Here is a 20,024-nt window from a genome sequence, read left to right on the forward strand (position 1 = left end):
AACAATCTAATGCACGAAATGCCAAAGTATCACTCAAGTTATCACTGACGATTATTTTTCACTTTTATAGAGATTGTTCCATTTTCTATGTATCCAGAGTGTACAATTTATAGTGAAATGGTGTAAATTCGACGTTATCTATTGTTCAAGGAACTCGATAGTTAAAAACCTTTATCATGTTTCATCCATGCTTTTTGAATTTCTAGGATATTCATTGATCTCCTTTAGTACTTACATTTTTGGTAAAAATGATTTTCAAATGAAAAGAGGAAGTGAACGACAAAGATGGGAAGCCCGAGGACCGATTGTCAGAGGAGAAAGAAAAGAAGAACAGGGGAAGAAAGAGAGACTTGACACACGCCCACACACGCGTAGGAGCGGCAAGGTCAAGGAAGTTCTAATCTGAACCGAGCACTTGAGACGAGACAGCTGGGAAGTGCGGCAACGTCGCAATGAAGAGAGAGGAGCCACAGCAGTGAGCAGGCTGAGAGAGTGAACACTTTTTGCTCTCTGCTATAATGGAAGAATTAAGAACACACACACATACTTGGGGAAACATTTCTTTTGCACGCACGCACAATTCCGCACATAGCTTAATAACCCAAACAAGCAGCCAATGATTGACCCACCAAATGGGGTGTCAGGTTTGTCATCATCATCATCATCATCATCATCATAATTATCGTCCTCAAATTCAGAATCTTTTTCTCCTCATGCCTCTACTAAAAAATCATCCTTGTTTACAATTTTCTACTCCATATTATTATCTTATTTTTATACTTCTTTCCGTCACATACTCATTGGTTATTTGTTTCCTTTTCTTTCTCATGTTTGTTTTTACTTCCTCTTCCACCTCCTACTTCGCTAGTGATTCTTCAAAAATTACTTCATGCCAGTTTCCTAAATTTTCTTCTTAATAATTCACTATTATTTTCATCCTACTTCTTCATCTTGTACTCACTTTTTCCATGAACAAATAATAAAAATAATCATGAAACAAAACTTCAACTAACTTACCTACTAATTTAACATAAAGACCTGAAATTTAACATTCTATGATAGCACCTATCAGTACCTATGTTTTTCTCTATTGTTCTCTACTCTCTGTCTCGATCTGATGATACTTGCAAGTAGAATTCCTTTATCTGTTGTTTCCCTTGTTTATATCGAGTTGTATGTCTTCAGTGTTACTCAGATTCACTTTAATCTGTCAGCATTGTCTCAATTATTGGAATCATTGATTTATAAGGAATAATGCTGCCTAATTCCACATCTCACTACAACATATAGGCCCGGTTGCACAACAGCCGGTTAAATTTTAACCATGATTAATTTCACGAGAGCCAATCAGAAAAGGCGTTTTTGAAAAGACAGCTTCTCTGATTGGTTCTCGTGGAATTAATCACGGTTAAAATTTAACCGGCTGTTGTGCAACCGGCACATAGACATACGGGAATCTGCAACTTGCGCCCAGCGGTCAGAATGTGTTTGGGCACTCACAGATTGAACGTAATAAAGTGAACGTTCGTGACGTCATCACGAGTGATGCCATTTCGCTATCACTAGCAGCCGACATTTCGTTCCCCGACTGAAGGAGCGAAATTAAAATTCACTACAGTGTCTTAAGGATGCTTTAAGCAAAACACTACAATACGTTGTATTATGACGTATTAGCCAAGTTAATGAGATACATATTTCTATCCTCTAATTTGTCCATTCTAATTGATATTGAAAGATTGGGCTAGAACCATGATTGTACGATCAATAATTTATTAAGATACAGTCATCTTAAATGAATGATCTCTGTCAAATTGGTTCTAGCAAACACATCGTCTCAATCATTCATTCTAATGTTTTGACTTTTCATTTCCGAATTTTGTTTTAATGACAAAGACAATGTGGGTGATGGATAAAGATATATTTTTTGAATATTTAAAACCTTCAAACACTAATATCATTGAACCTCCGTCACTCAGCCTAGCAAACATATCAACACTGTTCATTCTCACTCATGGTGACAGCCTGAAAGAGTCAATATGTGCTAATATTATCGAAAAGTTGATGGGGTTGTGTGGTTTTGACAAACCGGGGGATTCCCAGTCGTCAACCTTTTCAACATACATACTGTCAGAGCTGGAAATTCCATGTATTCATGATTTGAAAATTCGTCACAAGACGGGTTAAATCAATGGAACACTTTTGGAGTCGAATAGGAAGGAATGGTCGTTATAAAGCAGATGGTTGTCGGAAAGTTTATATACCATTATCACTTCCAGAGAGAATGAGTGTGAGAGAGAGAGACAGACAAATAATGTGACTGTCAGTGATGACGTCACGACGTAAACAGTGTACGTGTGTATCGGAGCCATGTATCACTCTCATTTGATCGCTGGGCGCTACTTGTGTATGTCCAGACATACATCTCCCTCCCCACAACTAACCTAAGCACGCACTGATGTGAGATTCTCTTTCCATTCCTTATTAGTAATAACATCAATGATGACAGTTTAAAGTGAATCTTCTTACCTATGGACAGCCGCGGTGCACTGAGTGTCCAACCACTTCCTTCCGCAGTGCGCTTCCACTTGAAATCATCCTAAATGAGCGCCCAATGACCACCGACTAGAAAAACACCCTGAAATTCCAATTTCACCGCAGAAAGAGCCGCTAACAGCTTCCTTGCCACTTACCACTGTTCACTGCACCAACCTACCAAGGTTAATGCACGGTAGTTCCAACTCAAGCCATGATATACAAATAAAGTAGTACATTGTCTGCCCTATCCAACACTAGCAAACAGGCCTATATACAAGCTTGACTTGAATTTAACAACCAATTTGACATTAAGTCTGGCAATTTCGAGTTGATAATATACGTTTGTTTATTTATGAAAGAAATAAATGAAAATGGTGTATTATAGTATAACTTATAGGGGGATTCTATAACGTGTTTCCAGGGAGGATAACACCCATAGTGAGGTCCAGGTTATAATAGCAGTGAAGAAAGATAGAAAAACAACGTTGCCGATCCTCAGTCTTGTCAATGCCTTCTATGGACGGAAGCTGATACAGGTTTATTGATGTAATATTAACTGTTCATTCTCGTTTGAAATAATAAATTATATTTTATTAAGCAATAAATTATATTCAATAATTTCATAATCGATTTTCATAATTAAGATGAAATATTTTGCTAAAAGTGCAAAAACTCATAATGAAGATCATCAAGCAGAGGCCACTTCGTTATCTATCAGACCAGCTCTACAATGAGTTTGGTGAGATGGACATAAGACAGCTCTACTCCTTGGAAATAATTTGCAGACTACACAAAAACCCGGGAAGCTTTCAACATAGGAACCACAGTCATAACACAACAAACAAAAACCTTCTTATTACGAACGTGGCTATATATATCAACGACACTTCAACCACCTAGCACCAAAAGTCCACAATTTACTTCCTGTACACATCAAGATAATAGAAAACTCAAGAAAATTTAAATGCGCCGTTAAAAACTGGATCACAACAACTGGAAGACATAATATAGAAAACATAATTTCGAACAATATGTGAGTTCACTTACCCAATGCATTTGCACCCCCACTCTGAATATGATTGTATTACTACTACATCTGCTCTAGAACATGGGTTTCCCATAGTTGAGAAGGTTAATTTCCGAAAAAATGCAATCCATTTATATTTGTAGTAAATATCAAATATTGTATTTTCGAATATTATGTACATTTTATTGATTGTTTATTTGTATATAAATGGAAATAAAATTTATTTGTATTTGTAATTAATAATTATTATTAATTCTACATTGTTAAAAGACGATCTGGCAACAAAGCAAAGCGAGAAAGAGATAGCGCTATCCGCTTTGTTGAACGATAGCAATACCATTGCTAATCAATCACTGCCATTATAACGTGGACCTCACTACAGTAATAATCAAGTCCGTAATAGTAGTAAGGCTAGTCCGTAAACATATAAAGGATTATTTATTTATCAAGTCCAGACTTCAATATTTTTACGCGCAGTCTCTCTTTACTTTTTTATTTGATTCCATCTCTCCTCACTACATTGGAAAGACTAAAAGCACCTATTCAGGTAGAATAGAATAGAATTTTATTGATTATTGTTACTATAGTTAGGTTCACTTTATAATGGTAGTGGGAGGAAGGTAGGAGAACAACGTTGACGATCCTCTGTCTTGTCAATGCCTTCTATAGCTGATAAAGGCTTATTAAAATGTAATATTAACTGTTCCTTCTTCTTAAAAATAATCAATTATAGTTTATCAAGCAAGAAATTATATTTTTCAATGATTTTGTAACGAATTTTCATAATCAAGATATCTTGTTAAATAATTATATTTCTACATTGTTGAAAACGATCTGGCAACAGAGCAAAGCAAGAAAGAGATAGCGCTATCCGCTTTGTTGAATGATAAATAAGGATAGCAATACCATTACTAATGTAACACTGCTAACTTAGACCTCAGTATAGGCTATGGCATATTTATGTTGTCACGTTATTTTTTATAATTAAATAACGATTAGCCTCCTGCTTGGCATCAATCGGTAGAGCATGAAAATATTTTAATAATTATAAAAATCAGGTCGTGGTTTTTAATAGGATACAGTCTCATAAAAATCTTTATAGGCCCAGATATGAGCTTCCACAATAATACTGATAATTTATTAAAAAAAAAAAAATATATATATATATATAAAACTTATCCTTTAGTATTGAGGAATAAAAATAAATCGTACACCATAAACAATTTGATACATATATTAACAAATATCTCAAAAAATAAATCAGAGCAAAAATATATAGAGCGACAGAAATATATAATATAAGACAAAACAATAATCGAAATCAATAAAATATCACAGGCTAATACTATTCTTTAAGTTTTATAGCACGAAACGCTACCATGTGCTTTCATTTCTATGATCATATGCAGTTATTTGCATGTAGCTGCGATATCAGCTTGCTAATACTTGTCGACTTGGATCATTCTATTTCGAATAAATTCTTAACTCAGCATGATAAATTGACAAACTAGTAATCCAAATATATATATTAAATTCTATAGTTTCTAATAGATTTCTTTGTAATAAATATATTTTTTATCTCAGGGTGCGAGATTCGGCACCTGAAGGAATAAATAGAGCAATTCATCTAGTGAATCAGAGCTACATTAAATTATCGCAAATTATATTGCCGAAATTAATGATCATAAGAATATTGTATTAACAGCCTAGATCTTAGTCTTCTTTGATTGATGGATCTTTTTGATATATGGATTGATTCGTTACTATCTAATAAAATACCTTTTATACTATCTTTACTTGCGCAAGTATTTATACCAAATTCTTAATTTATAAAAAAACCCTTTCGACGAGCTAGCTTTGATTCTTATTTAATTTCGAAGCACTGAGGGCGCTCTATCACTATTTCAATATTTTTCACTCACGTGCCGGAATTTTCTATGAGCTGCTGATGTCGATCCAACTCCTGGTGGTCCTGGATTATTGTAGCCGGAGTCGTCTCTTCCAAGGGATTAGAAAATTATTTAAAAATGACTTTTGCTTTATATGAGCATCACAAAGTCTTATGAGAAAATTTAGTAATTCAAATTTAACTTTAAATTATTAAAAGGTACAGTAAGGTATTGCGCTCTATAATTTTTGGTGACCTCTCATGGTGGTAGTTGGCAGGCGAGTGGGGTTCTCCTTTCTCATTTTTACAATTTTTTCATTTCCGATTTCCAAATTTACATAAAATTTAAATATTCTGTTCCTCCGCCATTCAAGGCTCAAATAGACCGTACCAAAATATTAAATTATTACTTGTGTTACATCTTTAATAATTTCTTTGCCTTCGGGCCGTATACAAAATATAAACTATACAACAATATTTTATAAATTCTTATCATTTGTAGAAATATATACAAATATATTTGAATCGGCTCACTATTGCCGCCTATCAATTGCCACTATTTGATTGGTGCATGCAAATTATTACAGTATTCATGCGCCTAGTAACCTCCTACTTCCTTAATACATTTAATCATTTTTGTTGGGGTTTTTAAATATGCTTTTTACATGCAAAGTAATTTTTTACAGATTATTAGTTGTTTCGTATATTACAATAATTAGCCACGTGAGACGTTTAGTTCCTCAAGTTGCATACTGTTTTGCCACAATAAATTTCTGCCAAGGTGTTTGGTCAGATTCTACGTTGTGAGACTCGGTCGATCGTTAGGTCGCCGATCAGTAAATGTTTTATGCCTAACCTCAAATTTTCAATATTTTATATAATATTATATAGTAGCAAAAATTATTTCCATTCCTCTTCGGCTGTTGTACAATTTAGCCAGGATGTCTGATATTATCTAATCTTTAACGTTATCATCTTTGGCGATATTAGCCTATTACTTCACTTAGACCTATAAATCTTTCAACTAGGGATTTTTATTTATCTATCCAAATTTAAATATGTTACAATGTTTACAAAACATTCTTGAATTGCAGCTCTAAAAGAAGAGAATTATACAGATCCATCAACTCACTAGTTCAACTAAATTATAAGATATTCATACATAGAAAAAACAGGTAGGACCTATTCCAAATTTCCAAGACAATCTTCTCTATAGTGCGGTCCACGTTATAATGGCAGTGGATAAAGATAGAAGAATAGCGATGCCGATTCTCTGCATTAATTAATTATATTTCTACACTATCAAAAACATAATTGGCATCATTGTGGACCTAGAAAAGGATAGTACCACCGGCTATGTCGAATGATAGACAAAGATAGCAGAACTAAAGTTGATCAAATACTGTCATTATAACGTGGACCTCACTATAGTGAGATTCACTTCAAACTGGCCGCATCAGTTGGATGTGAAGCATTGATGTAATTTATAAGAAATGCCAACAGTTTGAAACTAACTAGGCTATAGAAGGGTGGAAGATGAGTGACAAAATTATTGTGCAGACTGCATTCTGAACATAGCTGCAGTTCACGTCGAGCATCTATACACACACACGTGTAGGCCTATATCAGGCAGTGTGTATATGTGGGGTCAGCGTTGAAATAAATGAATGATTTAGAACCTTGCTATTGCTAACCTCAACCCTACTTCCCCCACCCCACAACAACCCCTTCAGAGGTCATGCATCAACCCCCCCCCCATACTACAGTTAGCCCAAAACGTGTGCACCGTGTGTTTGTGTATTGATCCGTCAGTTGCACTCCAAGGCTACTGCATTCACAGTAAGCTGCGCCCACACTGCATGCATGCATTTCCGTACGAATATGCACTGACAATGCACATTTTTTCTAAGTAAATATGAGTGCTTACTTAATAAAAATATAAAAACGTTATTTCCATTCCTCTTCGGCTGTTGTACAATTTAGCCAGGATGTCTGATATTATCTAATCTTTAACGTTATCATCTTTGGCGATATTAGCCTATTACTTCACTTAGACCTATAAATCTTTCAACTAGGGATTTTTATTTATCTATCCAAATTTAAATATGTTACAATGTTTACAAAACATTCTTGAATTGCAGCTCTAAAAGAAGAGAATTATACAGATCCATCAACTCACTAGTTCAACTAAATTATAAGATATTCATACATAGAAAAAACAGGTAGGACCTATTCCAAATTTCCAAGACAATCTTCTCTATAGTGCGGTCCACGTTATAATGGCAGTGGATAAAGATAGAAGAATAGCGATGCCGATTCTCTGCATTAATTAATTATATTTCTACACTATCAAAAACATAATTGGCATCATTGTGGACCTAGAAAAGGATAGTACCACCGGCTATGTCGAATGATAGACAAAGATAGCAGAACTAAAGTTGATCAAATACTGTCATTATAACGTGGACCTCACTATAGTGAGATTCACTTCAAACTGGCCGCATCAGTTGGATGTGAAGCATTGATGTAATTTATAAGAAATGCCAACAGTTTGAAACTAACTAGGCTATAGAAGGGTGGAAGATGAGTGACAAAATTATTGTGCAGACTGCATTCTGAACTTAGCTGCAGTTCACGTCGAGCATCTATACACACACACGTGTAGGCCTATATCAGGCAGTGTGTATATGTGGGGTCAGCGTTGAAATAAATGAATGATTTAGAACCTTGCTATTGCTAACCTCAACCCTACTTCCCCCACCCCACAACAACCCCTTCAGAGGTCATGCATCAACCCCCCCCCCATACTACAGTTAGCCCAAAACGTGTGCACCGTGTGTTTGTGTATTGATCCGTCAGTTGCACTCCAAGGAGGCTACTGCATTCACAGTAAGCTGCGCCCACACTGCATGCATGCATTTCCGTACGAATATGCACTGACAATGCACATTTTTTCTAAGTAAATATGAGTGCTTACTTAATAAAAATATAAAAACGTTATTGGAATTTTTACAGCATAATACAAAAAATGAAAGTTCCCAGGGATAGGTAAAACTTGGTAGTATTAAATGAATGAAATCATAATCAACTATTATAAAGGGAAATAATATTGAAAAACTGTATAAATATACGTTTTTAAGCACGACATATTTTAAGAAAATATGATATACTGTCGAAAGTAATATTGACAAGATGAAAGAGGATATGATCTAAAAATCTAAAAGTAGATGATAAACATAATTGACCGAGCGAAGTGAGGTCTAAGATACAAGTCGACGGTTTGGCATTTCTCTTAATGTTTAAATGTTTTTATGTTGCGCATTTACGGCGAGACGCGGTAATAGATTTTCATGAAATTTGACAGGTATGTTCCTTTTTTAATTGCGCGTCGACGTACTTACAAGGTTTTTGGAAATTTGGCATTTCAAGGATAATATAAAAGGAAAAAGGAGCCTCCTTCATACGCCAATATTAGAGTAAAAATCAGACTATAGAATTCATCATAAATCAGCTGACAAGTGAATACACAGATGTGTGGAGAAGCCAGTCTATTGCTGTATTCCCATAAGGTCTATAGTTTCAATCAGGTACTTGTGGATGAGAATACTGCGTGAGGTCTACTGTTCACAGAACTACTAGTACAGTACAGTCAACGAAGGGTTATAGTGGTGAAAGTTTGGAATTGGAAGACATCTTTTGACACCGCAGCTCTGTTTAGGGTAGTAAGGAGGTAAACATATCAAAAGTCTCCTCCCATACCCCCTGTACTATGAAGGGGAAGGGGTGGTATAAAATACCATTTTTGGGGTTCTATCACATATCTCGGAAAATATTATTGGTCTTAAGGTGTTGTTACATTATTGAAAAAAACACGTTTGCCTCCAATTTTATGCTCTTTTGGACTGATATATATTAGATAACTCATTAATAATCAATAATAGATCCTCACTTATTTCTATATTTATTATGTTCACATTTTTCATTCTCATAACTTATTAATGAATTATGAAGAAACACCATGATGATTTTATTTTACTATTTTACGCATTAAACTGTTGCAGCATTTTCGGTGTTGAGTGTGAAAATATCAGTTTTGCAACAGTAGATCAATTAACAAGGGAATTTGCTTTTAAATAAAGGTTAAAAGCAGTTTTGGGTGTACACCTGTTGTTTTCACCTGATTAGAATGTATTGTCTATGAATGAATAAATAAATAATTGGGGGTAATGTTTTTCTATGAATAAATGCAAAATTTGGGGGGCATGTTGTCTATGAATATTGAATAAATAAATAAGCTTGATGAAAACAAATTAAAGAATACACATTCTTTTCTGTGACAAAAGTCAATTTTGGCAAAAATTATGTTCAGTCATTACTAGAGTATCGTGGGCCTGCGATATGACTATTCGCTCCCATAGCAGGTTTTGGAGTGATTGGAGGATTATTGAGCGAGCGAAGTGAGGTCTAAGATTCAAGTCGACGGTATGTTCCATTTTTAATTGCGCGTCTACGTATATACAAGGTTTTTGGAAAATTTTCATTTCAAGGATAATATAAAAGGAAAAAGGAGCCTCCTTCATACGCCAATATTAGAATAAAAATCAGACTATAGAATTATTCATGGTATGTGATTTATAATCCACTCAAAATTATTCGTCATGGTAGACTATGCGATTTATAATCCACTCGACAGCTGATTTATAATGAATAATTATTCTAGTCGAGTCGAGGAGAGTACAGACTATGATTCATATTACATTCTATACTCTCTGGGAATAGAACAATAGAAGATAGAACAATCAACAATGAAGAGTACCAAATTTGAGTGTAATGCTACAACTACATCTCGGGAGAGATATTTACGGAAAAGTGGGTGGGACGAGAGGTTTGATGAATGAATTCTGTAGTAGGAACTTGAAAGCCAAAGACCTTGACATTGAACGCAGTGGGGAGTAGAAAGTGAGAGTGTGAACGAAGAAGAATAAAACTAATAAGAATAAGAGGCGGAGAACACACACACACACACAAAGACGAACGGAGCCAAAGAGCAAAAACGATAACAATCGTGGGGAAGTGAACAGTGTTGCCATGTTGTGCTTCTATATTTTTCTCTTGTTCTGGAACGCAACGCGCTCTACGGGGTATCGTCCAAACTAAATTCAAGAGGCAGTGGAATGGCTACTCCAAGCCGAAATGTAGAGGTTAGGTTGAATATTGTACGAAAATAACAATAAATTATTGCTAAATAACACGCACAAACAAAACAAACTAGTGATTAAACAATTTACAGTAACTTTTTACATCCTGTTATTGGATAATTTCAAGTGCCGCTGATTATTTGTAAGTATTAAAAGTGATAATATTTCAAAGCATTGCGTAGTTGTCCAATATTGCTTTGCGCTTGCTTACATCTTATACGAAATTGGAGGGCAGAGTTATCAATTGTTCTTTATTCATAATGGAGATGAAATTGTCGTTAAGTAATTTATAATTTTTATTTGGAGTATTGTGTTGAATTCAGTTAGTGAACCGGTAGAGATGTAAAACAAGATTTACGTTACTGGCTCAAAAACCAACCCTGTTTTGCCATAATAGGTTATGTTATTCCTATTTATGAATTTCTCATTGTTTATCAATTTATAATTTTGTTTATCGTACTACCTTGAATTACAAGTAAGAAGTAAACATGCATTGAGTTGATTGTATCAAATTTGAATACTTATAATTATGGGATCAATAAGTAAATAATATCTCAATATTAATGGTAGGCTACGCTAGTTTTGGCTTTGTAGCTTACTAGACAAACATTTATTGAATCTATAACCTATCTCTATCTAAAATATTAATAAATATTGTAGAACCAAGCTCTGATCTAAATGCAAAAGTAAAAAACATGAGGAAATAATACTCATAGAATTTATTTTTTAAATCTTTAATTTCATTATTTTGATATTTACTAATAGAATTACTGTCCAAAGTATTGTGAGATAAAGGGAATGTATTATAAATTTGTACAACAAAAACAGCCACTGACGAGTTGAATGTTAGTACATTAGAACTCCAATTATACGAATCAATAATGGAGACCGAGCTAATTCGGTTCATCAAATATTCATAAAATTATTGGAATTTTCATAAAAAAACACACGCGAAATGTAGGTAACAAATCACTATAGTATTGCTATGGTAACAAATATTATAGTGTTATTTACTTAGTTTAGGTTAAACAATGTTCCGTATCAACTTTGCTAAAAAGAGTGTTCTTGCTTTTTGAAATCTGAACATATTTAAAATTTATGTAGGCTAAATATTCTCTATTTTCTTCTAAAAGCGATTCGGATAATAAATTAGAGCTCTACTGTACTAATGTAATGGGATGGAAGCCCTTTTTTTTCTTCAGTTTGATGAACAATATGATGAGCATAATTATTAGTCTCTTATCAGAGGTTCCGTAAACCATGCAATAATAAGAGCTCTAAAGTTTTGCATCACAACCAAACTGATTTGCTCACTCTATCCCATTTTCAAAAACACCATGAAATGTCTTTCCGCGGCTTATTGCAAAGATGAGACCCACTGTAATTGTTCTTCTTTTTTAAATGAAAAATATGCTATTGTTTTATATAGTACTATTATTTTATAAAGACTAATTGATTGAATTACTTTATTCTGTTCTGATTACAATATATACAGGCTTATACGCAGATAAATAACTTACACCACAGCACACTCTTAATAAAATAAATGAAGTAGCCTAAGCATGAATTTGATAATATTAAACAATACAATATAATATGCAATTTGAAACTACTGTGATATAATATTATTTGTATCTACGCAAATTGATACAGGAATGAACAGCTAAAGCGAGAAGCGTTCATTCTCGGAGAGCATTCAGAGAGAGATTAGATTAGAGTTCATTATTATTCATGTAACTAGCTTATACCAGAGACAAGAAATATAGCTTATGCTTATCCATTATCTATGCTTATACACTATTTACATTGAATGACAGTACAGCTAATGTAAGCTAAATTCAACGAATTTATAAAGTATGCAAATTGAATAATCAAGAAAAGGATTTAAAATAATATCCTTCCCATTAACACACGACTGGGAGGGAGAAAGAGAGAGAGAATTGAATTGAATTGAATCGCTGCCTTTATTGAAAATATAGGAGGGCGAAGTTAGGGCGCAGCCGGCCCTCTCTTACACTTAACCCTCCATACAATTCTAAGTTACAACTAAAACAACATCATAAACAATGAACTAAAGTAAAAGAAAACAATAACTTAGAAAACAAATTAACAAGAAAAAAATATATATAAATATAATAATTATATTTAATTTTTATTATATTATAATTATAAATATAATAAAAATAAAAAAATATATAAAAAAAGAGAAAACTTGAACTCCTTTAGAATTAGATCAATTAACAAGGGAATTTGCTTTTAAATAAAGGTTAAAAACAGTTTTGGGCGTACACCTGTTGTTTTCACCTGATTATAATGTATTGTCTATGAATGAATAAATAAATAATTTGGGGGTAATGCTTTTCTATGAATAAATGCAAAATTTGGGGGGAATGTTGTCTATGAATATTGAATAAATAAATAAGCTTGAAACTAGGCTAAATAAATAAGCTTGTACGTAAAGGGGTTATGGAAAAGGAAGAAGAGGAAAGTGAATACAGTTGAGAATTTTCAGTCCAAATCCATAGATTATTCCGGTAGAAGAAAGGGAAGAAGGGAAAAGAAAGAAAAGAAAAAGGAAGAGAGAAAGAAGGAAGAAAGAGAGGAACCACACATACACACACACACACACACACACACACACACACACACACACACACACACACATACAGACTTGAATTACGGGTTAAGGAGCATTCCAGCCGAGTCCACCACCTCTGATCCACCGCAAGACAGCCGCGCCGAACCGGCGATGTCCCTCAACCAGCTTCAGCTCAGCAGGCAAAGAATTCCATAAACTACAGGCTGTCACAAGGAACAGAGAGAGAGAGAGAGAGAAGAGAGAGAGAGAGAGATTGATTGAGTATTTTATTTATGTAGATTACAATATATACTGGCTTATACACTTATATACAATAGCTTACCATACAGCAAAGTTATAGATGAATTTACATAATATAGACTAAGAAAATAACTATTGAACTGTATATGATATGAAAAAGCAATTTGTAATATAATAACTATAGATAATAATCATATTGTTATGCATCTACATAAATTGGCGGAGCTTTGGACATATCAATGTCCATTCTTTGGGAAGAATATTAAAAATATCCTCCCCACTAACTCTCTACCAAAAGAGTAGAGAGAGAGAGAAAGAGAATTGAATTAGTAAAGGTCGAATCTTGAAAAAGTATATTTTGAATAGACTTTAATTTACTTTTCTTTTTACCACCTATATCATTGAGATCAGGGGCACGCCAGGTAGAGAAAATAATTCTTAAAATACTTGAAACGGTAGTCTACCATATCAATTTCTCGTTTTAACTATTTGATTGATATAATTTCATTTCAAAACCAGGAAGGCATCTTTCAAAAACATAACTGAAACTTTTCTTAAATCTTGCACTTCATTCTTCCCAACTTGGAGTAAAAAAAATACATTTCTGAAACTGGGACATGTTTCTTAAGGAAATGAAACAATGAAAGAACAAGATATTTAAAGAATCTCAAAGTTTGAAATTCCTCAACATCCTCCAGGAAAATACAGCGTTTTAGAATTTGAGATGTTATAAACTAAGGCGAAGGTAGAAAATAAATACCTCAACTTCTACAGAATGGATGGACATGATATAGATGAACAGTTTGGAACCACAGACAAGCTGCCCCTACCAAAACAAGTGCTATAAATCTTGTGGTTTCGACTGTTCTTCTTTATAGCTTTCATATAGTTTGGCTTGGGTCTAAGGAAGATGAACCTCCCCCCCTGACCCCCTCACCTACCCATCTTCCATCCTACAAATAGTAACCGAAGAGCTGATAAAATGCATAAAAATGAGATTGGTGTTGATAAAGAGGGAGAAAGATAATGTCAAAATGGGTGGAATGATTTGTAGGATGAGATGGAGAGGGCGATACAGGTGGAGAAGAAGGATAAATAAAAGGAGTTGGCGAAGAAATAGGAGTAGGAGAAAAAAAGGAGTAGTAGAAGGATGTGGAAATACCTATATGAGTCGTTGGTAAAAACAATTTGTAGCTGATTGCGGTCTTCCCAGTATGGGGGCGAAAAATGGCATTTTCCATTTTGAAATTCGGAACATTTTAAGACAATCAAAAAGACCGGTCTCCCATGTTCCACCTCTAACGCTCTTTTGAAACCACATTCTAATTTTGAGTTCGTTGATTCCACACTAATTTTGTTTATTGCTTCGTTTTGTGAGTGAAAAGCTAAACTTAATAGTTTTTGTAGCACAACATATTCTCCCGATCCCAGACCATAATTTAGATTCTGGACGTCACTTTCAATGAATTTATTGAAGTTTAGAAGCAAAAAAGGAGTACAATAGAATAATTGAAAAATTAATTAAAAGTTTTAATATCGATCAATAATGATTTCACTAAAAAATTGATAAATTCACAAAACATATTTGAATAGAGACTTTTAACTACACCATTTATTGAAAAATTTGTTCGATTACTTAGAACTTAATATTTTTGCTGAAGGACTGATTCATGATCATAAAGAATACAAAAATTATAAATTATCAAAATTATTCAGCAAACTATCTACAGTACAGTTTTACTATATGGGCATAAATTAATATACTTAAGTATAAGAATTCCAAAATACTGAGAGTTGAAATGCATTCATGGAAAAACAATTGTGTATTATCAATTTCAATACACTAATTATCAAACATCTCAGTTTCATACAAATACATTATTAATGGTTTACTCCAATCAGAGTAGGAAAGAGAATATTCAAACACTATAAAAGTTATCAAGTACTCTTTGAATTTTATAAAATCACAACTAGTTTCAACTCATTAGAGCCATTTTCGATTTTCAATTGTAAATCCAATTTACTGATTTACACTTTAAAATGTCTCTAATGTGTTAAAACTAGTTGTGATTTGATAAAATAGAAAGAGTTCTTATAACATTTATTGTGCTTCAGTAATTCCAGTGGTTCTATTGCCTACTTGTAGAGAAAAGTGAGTAGAGTAGAGAATAACTTGGTACTCTTCAATTTCACTTTCCATTACGAATTGCTTTTAAATATTATCAATAACAACTTAGTGTTGTGGGTTCCTCATCTTTGTATCTTGTTCTAAGTAACTCACTTGAATCAAAACATGTGAGAAAAATAATGATCAATATTCGTTGAAAAATGATCATCGCAAGGTTTGTTCTCTTGAAATCTGAATACAGTATTATAGTTTCAATTATTGAATAATCTGAGAATGTTCCATTTTCAGAATGGCAAGTCGTTGGAAACTTGTAAGAAATCTTCAGCAATACGCAATCGTTCTCAGCTGCTGTCGAATTGCAAATTCATCACAAGCTTCCAACAAATTCGCAAATACTTCCCAATATAGAATTACAGGCATTAACCATTCCAAACCATTTTGTCGAAGTAAGTGATTATTATTTTTGTTTAACAGGAATAAACCTTTAAATCTACTAAAACCTTTATATTACATTTTTGGAGAAAAATGTTCATCAATTGTCTTCATCTAAAATCCACCAACTTGGTAATTCTCTAATTAGCTAAAAAATACCATTCAAATCTAACAACAGAATACTAACCAATCTAGAACATTAAGCTGCGTTTACATTGGTCAAGTCTTTTTGAACGTTTGCGCATAGAATAAACAATCTTTAGAATCCGTTTTCTCTGATTTGAGTTAAATGTATCTTTTCAATTATTGTATTGTATGTATGACATTTTTTATATATATATTGTGACGAAGGTAATGCTTCTGTAAGACCTCAGAAGCGGTTACAATAAAACGTATTCTATTCTAAATGGGCGATTATGAATAATTGAAGTCAAGTTTAATTGAATTGAAGTTTTAATAATCTCAAAAGTAAAACCTAATTATTATGAAGTGAGAAATTAAATTATTCTTGAAGTTTTCTTCTTCATATCATACTTTTTTTGAATTATGCTTTTTTAACTGTAGTTGTTTTTAAACATTCTACATTGACTGACAACTGATTTTATCTCATTTTTCCAATCGTGGGATGGATTGTACCTTCAAGATTCAAGTTGAACATGTTTAACTTCTACTTCAATAAACAAAACTTGAAGAAGGGTCTACAATCGTATAGTGGATTCAAGTTTCTGTTCTTCTTAACTTGATTTCAAGTTTGCGAAATGCGTTCATTTTACACAAACGTCAAGAAAACTTGAATTCAAAGAAGCCTGACTAATGTGAAACGCCCAAGTGCTATTTGATTCCAATAAACATTGGAGCTTCGAACATGGAGGGTTGACAAAAATTCACCTAGGTATTGTTTTGAACAAGGACTAGTGACTAACCATTCATGTTTAGGTTTTCCTGGGTAGCTAAATCAGAGCATAAATATTCACCAACAGCTAAAAAAACACAAATCATATACAAAGATTGTATGGCCAAGCCCAAAACTTTCCCTTTTCATAATTTTGATTAAAATAAAAATTTCCTAGAAAAAAAGGATTATGTTTTCACTTTTATAGCCTAAATATCAGTACGATTTTCACTCCAAAATAATTTTAACTGGAAAATGAAGTGAAAAAAGAAATTGTCAATCACTGTTTATAAACTGTGGCTGACTATTATTTATCTGTTTTATTCATACTGAATTAATAAGTTTCGAATAATGAAATGAATCTAGAACTTAAATTTTGAATCTAGAACTAGAATCTTTACGGTAATTTAAAATGTTTTGATCAACATATTATTATGTTTACATGTTTTATGATTTTTTGTTTATTTATAACTACACACGCTTCAAAACCAAAGTAATGAAACCCCTAACCCCTCAACAGTGATAACTTGATAACATTTTTTGTTTGTTTTAATAAGAACGCTTCAAAATAACCACGTTATCTTTGATCTATATATGGTTTGCTTTTAAACCCCTAAAGTAACAACTTGCCACTTCTCGATTACAGCAAACCTAACTCTGACAGTTGACATGTGTGTGAGCTCGTGTCAGGAATACCTGTACAATTGAGCGAACATCTTTGGTGTATCATAACGTGAGGTTGGCCAGAGTGCCTGAACACTGAACAGTGATGATAACGAAATGAGCTCACGGAATTCTCACTAACTTGGTCAGCTTGCTTTTTATATCACTCTCCCCTCCCCCACTACCAAACAACAGAAACGATGAAGAGCAAAAGAAGGATAAAAACGCAACATGATAAAGTAACGTGAAGCAACAGCGAAAATTTTAGCCTGAAACTGACAGGGGAGGGAGGGGAGTCAAGCGGCAGATTCGAAACTGGCAAAAAGAGGGGAGGAAATCAGAACTGGAAAGCGCATGACCGTAGCAACGAGTGAGAAGAAAAATAAGAGACCAAGATAGAATGACTGAAACCAGACGCCTACAACATGCGTCGATCGGGCGCCGCCATTTTATTATTCTTGTTATTGAAGGGGTTTCTGGCAACTTAAAATTCATCAAATCAGTAGGATAGGAAACCAAAACCCAGAACAAGACAGTAGAACAAACCAAGTTCAAACTTAATCTACTCGATTTTCATGGTAGCCATTCTTTATAACTTGAAAGATAACTTTGGAAAAATGGATTTTCTCAATTCAGAATTACTAGACTTTTTTATGATTACGATAACGAAACAAACTTACGTATAACCAAAATAAATAAAAATCTGGTGTGGCGCACTCACACAACTTTCCTTGTCGTTATGAAAATTGATCACCTGACGCTAGTGTTCCCGCGCATCTCAAGTCTACTACTATTCAAAGATTTGAGCCAGCTGGTGACAGGGCAATAACGCTGGAGACACACATGAGGTCTGCTATCTCTTCATAGTGAATGATTTAATAGAATCAACAATAATTAGCAATTGAATAATCACATTTTCTCGAATTTAAAGCTTATTTTCAATTTTAGGTGAAAATGTTACTGAACATTAATTGTAGAGATTTTCATGTTCAATCTACTCCACTTGATTTTTTTCGTTTCAATTGTATCTGAAGCCTGATAATTGGGAATCTATCTGCATTGATGGGGCGAAACTCCTGAAATTTTTACATATATGGGACTTGTGGCAGTTGATAGAGCTTATCGATGACTATTTTAGGTATGAATTTGATCAAAATCGTTGGAGGCGTTTTCGAGAAAATTGCAAAAAACCCTGTTTTTGACAACATTTTCGCCATTTTAGCCGCCATTTTGAATTGCATCAGATCGAAATTGTTCGTGTCGGATACTTATATCGTAAGGACCTTAAGTTCCAAATTTCAAGTCATTCCGTTAATTGGGAGATGAGATATCCTGTACACAGACGCACATACACTCATACACACACACACACACACAACACACACACACACAACACACACACACACACACACACACACACACACACACACACATACATACAGACCAATACCCAAAAACCACTTTTTTGGACTTAGGGGACCTTGAAACGTATAGAAATTTAGAAATTGGGGTACCTTAATTTTTTCGGAAAGCAATACTTTTCTTACCTATGGTAATGGGGCAAGGAAAGTAAAAACGTATGTTACTACATTAAGTGGTAACACCACCTTCTACATTGTACTTGAAAACGCCATTGGCTCTGACTACCGTATCTATAGAACATATTTTAGATGAGCGCCGTGCTCCTGGTTGACCTGATGGAGGGTTGATTGCGTGAGGGTAGCTACCCTAACTGAGCGAGAGTTTCAAAACCACTTCGCGAACTTATCAACATCATCATCATCATCATCATCATTATCATCGTTACCATCTCCAACGCACAAGCAAATCATGCGAACATCATTCTTCCCTCAACATACAAATAAAAACAAACAAACTTCTAGTTCGTTGTACCATCTCGATAATGCTCTGAATCAGTCAGTCTGATTTTAATGATGCTTGGGGAGAGAAAAACATGTTAATGGATCACAAGCTTTGATACTTATTTATTCTTGTTTGGCATTTCTGATTTGAAATTCTACATGAACATGCTACCACGTACCCATCAGTATAAAAGTTTTACATCATTGATGGAAATTAAGAATCGCCCATCGGTTGTTCGGAACCCATCCAATACGGTAGGGTGGGTTAATTTATCATCATCATCATCCATCCCTATCGCCCAAGTACAAACCTGGTGATTATATAATGGAATGAACGTTTACACTCTTACCGATTCCTTGACGGCACGACACAACAGGAAAGGAAGCTCTTTGATTGGCTGATTGTCAATACTTCAACATAATAAGCCGATTATCTTGATCATAATCAACTTAATCATTCTATGACCGCTGATTAGTTTGACGAATTGAGAATTAAATCAGTCGTCAATCGGAGAGCTTCGAGTCCTGTACGACACAACAGGCTGTCTACGAATCGGTAG

The 20,024-nt window shown here is 34.0% G+C and overlaps 2 protein-coding genes across 4 annotated transcripts in view; one reads left to right on the top strand and one right to left on the bottom strand.

The window, feature by feature from the left end:
• The window catches only part of LOC111044428 (polyhomeotic-proximal chromatin protein-like), a 159,129-nt gene that overhangs the window by 115,928 nt on the left and 23,177 nt on the right, over positions 1 to 20,024 (bottom strand). The window lies entirely within an intron of this gene.
• LOC111057487 (14 kDa phosphohistidine phosphatase) overlaps positions 10,509 to 20,024 on the top strand; it is a 30,992-nt gene continuing 21,476 nt past the window's right edge. Inside the window, exons 1-2 of one of the 2 annotated variants that reach the window (XM_022344915.2) lie at positions 10,602 to 10,790; positions 15,904 to 16,061. In XM_022344915.2, coding sequence (XP_022200607.2) covers positions 15,905 to 16,061 — 157 coding nt within the window. In that variant the 5' untranslated portion in view covers positions 10,602 to 10,790; position 15,904. Of the gene's footprint in view, positions 10,791 to 15,903; positions 16,062 to 20,024 lie in introns of both variants that reach the window. The other variant, XM_022344917.2, reaches the window with a different exon arrangement.

Source organism: Nilaparvata lugens, chromosome 3, assembly GCF_014356525.2.
Source record: "Nilaparvata lugens isolate BPH chromosome 3, ASM1435652v1, whole genome shotgun sequence".
NCBI lineage: Eukaryota > Metazoa > Arthropoda > Insecta > Hemiptera > Delphacidae > Nilaparvata > Nilaparvata lugens.